Source organism: Cryptomeria japonica, chromosome 8 (genome assembly GCF_030272615.1).
Source record: "Cryptomeria japonica chromosome 8, Sugi_1.0, whole genome shotgun sequence".
Classification (NCBI taxonomy): Eukaryota; Viridiplantae; Streptophyta; class Pinopsida; order Cupressales; family Cupressaceae; genus Cryptomeria; species Cryptomeria japonica.
Window position 1 is genome coordinate 1,824,461 of NC_081412.1, and position 10,497 is coordinate 1,834,957.

At 37.6% G+C, this 10,497-nt stretch overlaps 1 protein-coding gene across 3 annotated transcripts in view; it reads right to left on the bottom strand.

The window, feature by feature from the left end:
- LOC131028862 (uncharacterized) overlaps nt 1-10,230 on the bottom strand; it is a 28,224-nt gene extending 17,994 nt beyond the window's left edge. For 2 of the 3 annotated variants that reach the window (XM_057959229.2, XM_057959228.2), the window contains exon 1: nt 10,073-10,221. In XM_057959229.2, coding sequence (XP_057815212.2) covers nt 10,073-10,127 — 55 coding nt within the window. In that variant the 5' untranslated portion in view covers nt 10,128-10,221. Of the gene's footprint in view, nt 1-10,072 lie in introns of all 3 variants that reach the window. The other variant, XM_057959230.2, reaches the window with a different exon arrangement.
- Nucleotides 10,231-10,497: the final 267 nt, after the last annotated feature.

The window sequence follows — 10,497 nt, forward strand, 5'->3', positions numbered from 1 at the left end:
TCCCATGCTCACATGATTGTCCTTACATTGGGGAAACACGAAGAACCAGATTAAAGAACATTATGCAGAGCTCCAGCAAAACCAGGGGGAATTCTGCTCTTGCAAAACACATTTGCATAAAGGATGCACAAATCATAAGAATCTCAACAATTTAATTTAGGTAAAGGTTTGGACGTACACATCCAGCAAAACCAGCAGAGAAATCAGCTCTTGCAAAACACTCTAATTCTGCGTGCCATCACATTTACATAAAGGATGCAGTATGCACAAATCATAACAATCCCAATAGTTGGATGTAGGTAAAGGTTTGGATTTGAGCCAGTCTTGGCAGCCAATTGCCCATAAGCTTGGGATTCGATAATAATCATGGCTAGTTTGTTCTGTTGCAAGATATAGAAACTAGAAAGTACCTGCCCGTTTTCCAGTTTTTGGGCCTGAAAACCGTGCACGACAAGAAATGTCCATTGTGAAAGGGTTTGGCTATGTATTGGCTCCAGTTAAACATTTCAGCAGCCATAACCATGACATCACTGTTTTGGGGCCAACTGCAAGCCATTATCTGAGGCCAGACTCCATTGCAGCCAGCAGATGTTAAAAAAATATACAACCCAAAGAATTAAAAATGTTAAAATAATAATAAACTAAAAAGGTTATTCAAAGGGAATCTCGACTCTGTGGTACAGACAGGAAAACAAGTTTTAACAGCAAACCACATTAATCCTCCAAACCCTGCCATCTGTTTCATAACTCGTAAAAAACAGAAGCCTAGGTGTTCACATACAAACAGCTCCAGTTTGCTACACACAATTTCAGCCATGGTAATGTTATTCACAATGAAAAATTTAGGTTTCAGTAGAGGAGCAAACCATGTTGATCCTCAAGACCCTGCCATCTGTTCCACTACTCATAATAAACAGAAGCCTAGGTATTCACATACAAACAGCTCCAGTTTGTTACAAACAATTTTAGCTATGTTAATGCTATTGGCAATGAAAAATTTTGGTTGAAGTAGAGGAGCATCCTACCCAATGAAATGGGTGCCAAACAAACAGATTGAAATGCCAACCACGAACATGAGTTCAAGTTGAAATCTGCCCTGAACTAGTAACTTTAATTGAAAAATATGGTTCATGTTTCCTTTTTAGCTAGTGACATTTATGCATTTGATTTTTTAACAGATTGACTTTCTGAGCCATTTTCACTCTCTATATCTGATTTATCTGATTGGATTACTGCACAGATCAAGACCACCATCATCTTGTCTATATATCTAAGGGAAATTTGCAGGAACATTTTAACTTTGATGGTGAATCCAAAATGGTGATTTGCCCCCATGGTTTCTTACATTAATTAAAAAAAAAAGTTTCTATTACACCAAAAGGCTGTGATGTATCTAGAATCATGGAGAACACTAGTCATTAACAAAATTTAATACTTAATCTCTTGCAAGGGAGCTCCTTTATCTAGTGCTTTGCATAAGACCCAAGGTACCTCTGTGGTAAGCTGGCTCTTCATTATATAGTGTTTAGTCCAAGTACACTTGCTTTGTGCTTATACATCTTTTAATTTCATGAACCTGATTATGTTTCATGTGTATGATTGCTAGAAATCAGAAAATCAAATACTCAAATTACTCAGAGGGGAAAACTGCACAAAAGTCAGTAAAAACCTATAGGGGATTCTATAGAGGCTATTTTAATATCCAATTCTGTCCAAGAAATGATCAAATATGCCAATAAAGGGAGAATTCATAGTTTAAAACAAAAATGTATGCCAAAGATCCAAAGCATGTGCCAGGAAGTGAAGTGTGCACCAAGATTTCACGAGTGCGCCTAAGAGGAAGGTACCGCCATGTATAGACAAACACCTAGATGGTTAAATGAGCTAGTATAAAGACAAGTCATCAAGTGTTCAAGCACATCTAGAACAGGAGGTACAAGTAACAATTAAGACGCTTAAATTTTAAAATTTCAAGTTGTTGGGAGGTGAAATTTTATTTCAAGATAAGCATGCCTTTCTGGATTTTGGGGTATAAATGTAGGTTTAGTATGTTTCCTTTGGTTACCTTAAACCCTAAACCCTAGAGCCTGTGAATTAAAATTTTTCTTTTGCCTCATTATATTTTTAAGTTGACACCCTGTGGACAGTTCCCGGTTGTGCATAGAACATGAATTCACTTTAGTCAAGTAGCATACACATGAATACACATGGTGCATAAACCATGAAGTGTACACATGAATTCACTTAAGTTAGGTAGCATACATGTGAGTACACATAGCGCATAAAGCATGAGGTATACACATGAATTCACTTAAGTCAGGTAGCATACACATGAGTACACGTAATGCATAAAGCATGAAGTATACACATGAATTCACTTAAGTCAGGTACCATACACGTGACTACACATAACAAATAAAGCATGAAGTATACACATGAATTCACTTAAGTTAGGTAGCATACACGTAGATACACATAAGGCATGAAGTGTACACATAAGCCATAGAGTATAAAGGCACACAGAAACCATATAAATACACACCAGGCATGAAGCATACATTTGAAAGGCATACACATATAGAAGTGCAATGTTGGCCTATTTGATTTTAATCCACTCAAGAATAGTTAACCCTAATTGTATGGTGGTTAAGTAGATTTGTCCCGTAGGCTGCCAGGATTATGCTTTGATACCATTTGTAATGTCCCCTTCCTAATTTGCCCTAAGATCACAATTGCAACAAATTGGGGTAGTGTTACGTCTTACTCGATAAATATCTCTTCAATGATGCAATCCTGGATTTGAATCCTGCAATCACAACATGAACAACATATGCAAATATACACATATATGTTTAATTATTAGAGTTAGGTGATTACATCATATTCATAGATTATCAATAATGCAAGCATATTAGGGTTTGGGAGAAGGGACATGATGGGTCCGCCCGAAGCCATTCCTAAACGAAGTCCAAGATGGATGTCTACCACAGCCCTCTTGCTTGGCGGCTTGTACCTGCTTTCACCATCAATGTCTCATCCCCCTAAAGACATTTTCCATCTTGTGGAATTGAGTGGAGGTCGTAAGTGAGTTACTTGGCTCTCTATGTAAGTGCCCTCTGGTCCTAGGAGCCATTACGGTCAACTCTAGAACGGCTTACTTACTTAGCCTTGTATACTCCTTTTGCTTACACCCCAAGCCCTTCCTCCAAGGTGGGTTTCAGTCAATCGAGCACATCTCATATATACTTAAACATTCTTTATTATGCATAAATAATACATATATAAGGCAGTGATTGGCAGACATATCAAGTATACCACTGAATATATATCTGAAAACAATAATCTGAAATGATTTGGGTTCTTCTGTGATGAATTGGACTGGTTTTCCTTGTTACTGCTGCTCCCTATCTTATGGGACAATGATTCTTTGCTGTACGATCTTCTTGATGGGTTTGTCCTGCTTCCAATGGTCCAATCTGCTGGACCGATTTGACTGGTGTTGATGATTCGCTGGACACTGATATTCTAAAGATGTGTTTTTTGGATGATTGATGCTTATTCTCAAGTGTGATGCAATGATTGTCCTTGCTCTTCCTTCTTATATAGCCTATAATTGCCCAATGGAGGATTATGTCCCCTCCTACAGTTACCGCCTTCTCAAGAGTGGTGTCTCTTCACAAATGCCCTTGTCCTTAACAGATCACTGCTGCGAATTCTGTCTTTCAGGTCTGCTCCTTAATATATTCATATATCTGCCTGTAATGTCCCCACTCTGCTGTACTCAATCTTCCCTTATATCTTCCACGGTGGGAAAAGTTGTCTTTTAGTTTTGAAAAGACATATTGTTTCGATTTGCTGCCCTTCCCTTCAAGGTGCTGCTCTTTATTGTGCCCTTCTCTGATCGCTGGTTTGGGGAGACTAATTAATAGGCGACTTCCTAAAGTTTTTCTCTAGGTCGGCCCTCCCTATTTTGTCCTGGGTTGGCCCTTTAACAGTTACAACTTTTCTTTATTGTTTTTTATTTTGAGACGGCCATCTCTTAGGGAAATTTATTCATTTCTTTGTGGGTCGTGTTGTGACATTTTCACACATTGGCCCATTGCAAATGGGGATCCCCCTATTTTTTAGGCCCTCTTGGCCTTTTGGCTTTTGTTCTTTGGGTCTTTTCGCAGCAGTCTCGTCAGTCTCCTCTAGGTCTGCAAGTGAGCGGGTTCAATTTGATCAAGTCTGATTTTAGTTTGAGCAATTTTGGCTAAGTCCAGGGCTTGTTTTAACTGTTTTAGGGTTTCCTGCCTTCAGTCCTAGATTTTAGGGGTTTTTTTAGGATTTTGAGAAAACTGAACATTGCACTAGAATCAGGACCCTTCAAAGAACCTCCCAGTGAAATTTGAGCGAATTTCAAGTAGCTTTATATTTTTAGAAAGTTCCTATTTTTTAGGGATTTTGCTGCCTCTTGGATTGGTCTAATTTTGCCAAAAATCAAACTTACTATTTTTAGTAATTTCTATTTTTAGTAAGTATCTTTGTGTCCTATTTTGCCCTAACTTTGACATTTTGAAGCACTTTCTATTTTTGGAAAGTCTATTTGGGGCAAGTCCTATGCAAGCAGACACTGAAGATTTAACATACCTGAAGATTTGTCTCAATCCAAAAAGACAAAAAGCAGGCTACTGATCAGAAAATTGGCTAAGTATGGACACCCATTCCAAAGGTGGAAAACGTGGAAAATCTTCTAAGTCTGGCAAAAATCCACTTCAATTCCTCAAAATGGCATCCTGGATCTGGAAGCAATCAAAATTAGCTAAGTCTGGAAAAGCAATGTTAAAATCCACCATCAAGTGAAAATGGCGTCAAGGAAGGAGATAGGGCGCTGGAATAGGGTACCCATGGAAAATCCAAAAACATGAAATTCCTTCCCCCTTGGCATTTAGCGCCCATGAGCGGAGTTGGACGCTAAAATGGAGTAGTCATGGAAAACTCCAAAATTCCAAATTCCTTCACACAAGCATAAATGTGCCTAGGTGATGAGGAAAGGCACCAAAGTGGTCAAGGCAAGGAAGAAATAAAGGTGATGAAATTCCTTGACAAAGTCAAAATTGCGCCCAAGACATGATCATGGTGCCAAATGAAGGTCATCATGGAAAACGGTGGAAATCAAGAATTCCTTGACACATGCAAAATTCCGCCCAATGATGGAGTAGGGTGCCAAAATGCCCATGGCATGGAAAATGTGAAAAAAGTGAAATTCCTTGCCCAGTGGAATATTTTGCCCAAGGATGAGTTAGGGCGCTAAAGGAGAGGGGTCGTGGAAAACCAAGAAGAATCAAAATTCCACCACAAGAGGAAAATAGCGCCCAAGTCAAGGAGAAAATGTTAAAATGACAGAGGCATGGAAATGATGAAATTTCTCCACTTAGTGGATTCCACGCCCAAGGTTGGAAATTTTCCAAGGCAAAGGGGAATTTGAAGGTCAGGAATGGAATGAAGAAGCAAGAACTTAGAAATCCCCTCGGGAATTTTTTAAAAAAAAACATTTTTAGACACCAAATCTCATCCGAATTTCAAATTGTTTGCAGATTTGGAATCGTGAGAGAATTCTCTCTCTCCTGGACTCGGGTCCTAAATTTTAGGAAAATTCCTAAAAAATATAAAATGTGGTAAATTGATGAAAAAGCCTCCATGGGACAAGATGAACTCAAAAAGCACAAAAATTCCTTCCTCAAGGAACAAATTTCCAAAATTTCTTCTCCAGTTCCGAAATGTGCCTACGGTTGGAAGCAGAACGTGAAAATCAAGGTTTAGAAAGGAAACTTCAAGAATTCAAAAAAAAATCCTTCCTCGAGGAAGAAATGTGCCCAAGGTGAAGAATTCCAAGAAAGTGGAAAAGTTGACTAAGTGTTGGAAATTCCTTCCTTCAAGATAGAATTTCAGAAAAGGTGAAAATTGACTAAGTGTTGGAAATTCCTTCTTTCATGACATAATTCTTGGAGAAGGTGAAAATTTGGCTGTGTTGGAAATTTTTTCCTTCAGGACAGAATTCCAGGAAAGGTGAAAAATTGACTAAGTGTTGGAAATGTTAGTTTTAGCAATCAGACTAATCAATAAATAACAGAAAATCAAAATGCAATGAAGAACAAACACATAACACACAAATACCCTGGGAAAACCTCCCTCTTGGAGGAAAAACCCAGCATCAAAAGGTCTCAGATCTTATTGTATTAGGGCAGAAATAAACAATTACAAATTTGCCCAGCTAGGGCTCGATAGGAGCAGACTTATCTGAATGTTAAACTCAGATCTGGACTTAGCTGAATTCCAATGTGATAGTGAGCAGACTCTAGGGTAGAGTAGAATCAAATTTCTTCAGCCTGAAGATGCATGCACAGCATGAAGGAAAGCCACCACCTTTGAGATGATTTGCATGACAAGGAGACCTCCCAAACAAGTTCGCTATGCAAGGAATTAGATTCACTGTTCTCCAAAGTGAATTCGCTAGTCTTGAATGCTAGCAGATCAGAATTCGTATGGCAGAAGATATTCGCTCAATAGAAGTAGATTTCGCTGGAGGAGTGAATGCATTCTAAGGATTTATCTTGCCTTACATATATATGAATTACAAATGATCTAATAGTCTTGGTCGGCCACAAGGAGTTTGGCACCAAGATGTAATTTGAATTTACAATTACAAGTTACATCCACTTGAGTCCTACCCTATAACAAGTTACCCTTTACATTTTTGCTTATGCGCCCAAATAGGGCCTGCCCTTTTAATATTACAAGTTACAATTTTGGGCCCAGCCCCAATTACATTAAGTGACCGTATAAGTCATCACGATATACAAATAAATTTTAATGGCCAAGGGCCACATTAAAATTTAATACACTAGGAATCCGACCGAGCTATTTTCAACAAGAAATTCCTTGCTTCGGGACGAAATTCCAAGCAAGGAAGAAATCACACCCAAGGATGAATTAAAAATAAAATTCTAAGGCAAGGAAGGAATCAAGGATGAACTGAACAAGAAATTCCCCCCTGGAAAATTCTTCAAAAAAATCCATTTTCTGACATCAAATCACATCCAAATTTCAAAATTCCTTCATATTTGGATTCATGAGAGTTCTCTCTCCTGGAACCTAGAACCCTATTTTTGGAAAGTTCCTAAAAAATAGGAGATGGTAGAAAATCATTAAAAATCTCCTCCAGAGCAAGGAAAGTTCAAAAAACTTCAAGAAAAATTCTTCTTTTTCTCTCTCTCTAGGGGTTTCTCGCCAAGCGGCAGACGGGTCAGCGCATGTTGAGTCAATGGAGCATCTTTTTGCATGCAATTGTCACGGCAAGGCATAGTGGTGCATTCATTGCTGGAATATTTGACCATGGTGGTGGCTAATTCATTGCATGGCAGTCGTCGTACTTAATGTAGTGGTGGAGCATCTTTCGCATGTAACTATCGTATTCAAGGGATGATGGAGCATTTATTACACATTGGGCGAATTTGAAAGAAGTGGTGCATTTAATGCACAATGGATGCCATTTTGGGCACGTAAAATTAATTGTATATGGGCATGATGGGTCATTAATTGCTGATTCCCACCTTGTTGCATCATGTTTGGGGAATCTTTTTGGGAAAACCCTAATTAGGGTTTGCATGTCCTCAGGGTTTGGGGCCTATATAAAGGACAGACCCCTTCATTTGTAAGCAAGAGGGAGCTTTGTATGAAATTGTTTCGATAAGTTTTTGAGAAAATAACAGTGAAACATTGTTCTCTGATGATGTCCACTCAAGTTATTTTTTCAAAACTTGCATGGTTTCACCTTCCTCACTTAGAGTAGAATTTTATTTTCTCAGTTGTTAGATAAAGTGCTTTGATTTCAATAGAGAATGTAATGGTGTTTGATGAATTTCCATGGTTTATACTTTTTGCATCTTGTTGATTGTAAGTTGCAATGTAAAGTTAGCCTAAACCCCAAATTTGTTGCGTCGTGTTGGGTATTCAAGTGCACTTTCTCAATGTGAAAATCCTTCAACATCCTCAGAAGATTGCATCGGTTATTGCAGAGTTGTAGTTAAACTTGGCGAAGCAGAGCTTGGTTTATTTAGAATTTGTCCACCAAAGCATTAATTGTTGATATCACTGCCCTTAGGAATAGATTTAGATCCTTCTAAACCCTTTCCCCTTTATTTTCAGTTCATTTTAGTCTGTTCGAAGCAGCAGCAACACAAAATTGCCATATCCGATGATAAAGTTCCAGCCACAGTGAAGAAGTGAAAGAAAGATCCAAACGTAAGGCCCCTTGGATTACCAACAATCACATCTGCCAACTAAGTCACGTCCGTTGCATGAAGGAACCTTGGAGTTAGCCGTTTGAACTTTCCACAATCTTAGCATACAATTAAACTTTGATCAAAAGAGAGTGAAGTGACCATTGGTAACTTTATTCTGTGTTAGACGCTGTCCTAAAAAACACATCAATAGGTCGGCTATCTCTTTAGTAGACCAGGGTTTTTTTATGATTTAAGGCTGTGACCCAATTCAAGTGGGGCATGACATTAGGGTACTGAGATACCAGAATACAGGTATAGAGTCACTAAAATGTGGGTACATTTATGTGGCAATTGATTATGGTTTCAAACTTCAAATATTTTCCTATCTTCAATCTCTTGTGTGTGAAAAATGAATTGATCAAGGCAAGCAGCTTGTCGCAAATTGCAATGTATTTTTTCTTAAGGTAGCCACAATCCAGCAGTATCAAAAATACCTTTATTCTTCCAGTCACGAGAGTCCGATATTTTTTTTGAGTAGAGTGTTTTTAGAAGATCGATTTACCAAATTGCCACATTACAAGGTTATCTTAGAGGCAAAGGTAAACCTCTCAAGCAGGAATAAAAAGATTGTTGCGATCAAAGACCATGGAGAAAAGCAGTACAAATATGATTCTATTGGTTAGTCTGTACGTAAGTCAAATTAAGTTCCATGATATGAAAAGCTCATCGGACTTAAATGACCTAGTAAAAACAAAGAACTGAATGTTGATCAAATAGGTATTTTAACACCAAAATGCATGCTAGTTACGCAGAAATGAGAATATTGGGCTTTATCGTTCACATGACTGGGGCAAATCCTCCTCCGAATAGGTGTGATCCTTAGCGCACCGGGATTTCTTGGGGCCGAGACACTGGTGTGTATCCTATATTAAAGATCTTCTCCAGCAGCCAAGTTTCGAAATCTGAAAGCTAATAAAGCACGGGCTTGTGCTTAAGTCTTATGTCTCGTCCATGGTGTTGAAACTCGGATGGGGTAAATACTCCGCAAGCTAGAAACTCGGCCAAAACTCATAATTGTTTAAAATATAGCATATAATATTTTTTTGTTTTGCTTATTAATAAATTTATTTTCAGTTAATTTGTGTAGCAGAGTCGGCTAATACTTGCCGAATCAAAAACTATGGTGTCAATTTTCAGAAGCTCAAATTGGAAAAAACGCTTTCATTTATTACACACAGCGTATCAAACTCAATAATTCCCCCAGGAACTAAACAGCTCAAATCCAGAAAATATATAGGCACTCTTTACATCCACGTGCTCAAAATTATGCCCATTTTATGTGAAATGCCCTAACTGATTGCCTTACTGACAAATTTTTGGAGCATCAGCGTTTTTAGTTGTACCAGCTTTGGATTACCTTCGATATTAATCTAGAATTAGAGTTGACGATACATTTGTCTTATTACCCAGATGTATTCCTGAGATCCATTAACCTATATGTGTCACTGCAGGATATTAATATACTAATCTTTTTCTTTATTTCTGACTCTGTACAAATACTCTCAACCCATCAAACCTCACTATTATTTTTGCCAATATTAACATTTACTGTATCAGACAGACATGTTAAAGAGCCAGCATACTGCATTTAAAGTGTAGCATTATTAACAGAGTTTTATTTTTGGGGGTCAAACTCTACGCTGTAAACGACCCCGATTTGGAGAAAATGCGAGAAATGCAGCTATAGGCAAAGGAGCCCAATAATTGTGACTGAACAGTTTATACACACATAAAATTATCAGGCTTACCTTCTTCGACTTTCTTCTTAAGCTGATTCTCCTTTGCTTCTTTGAGCAAACCCATTTGATCCTTTTCCGAGGTTTCTCCCTCTGATCGTTCAAGAATTTATTTGGAACGGTCCAAAACTTAACTCTAGCGCATATTTTTACAACTTTTCTTATATATTTTATTTTGATTTTCTTCAGTATTCTTAAACTTATAGTAGTTTTTTAATTTGAAAGTGAATTATACTTGTGGTTCTGTTTGGTAGATTGTATTATGAGTATGGTTTCCTCCTTTTTGTTTTATTTTTATTTTTATTTTAAGATTAATATTTGTTATGATTTGAATGTTATTTATCAGTATTGGTGTCTAAATTGAAATCATATATTTAGGATTGTGTATTTAGAGGCATTATTTTCAAACACTTTCATATGATTTGATCATTCAATAA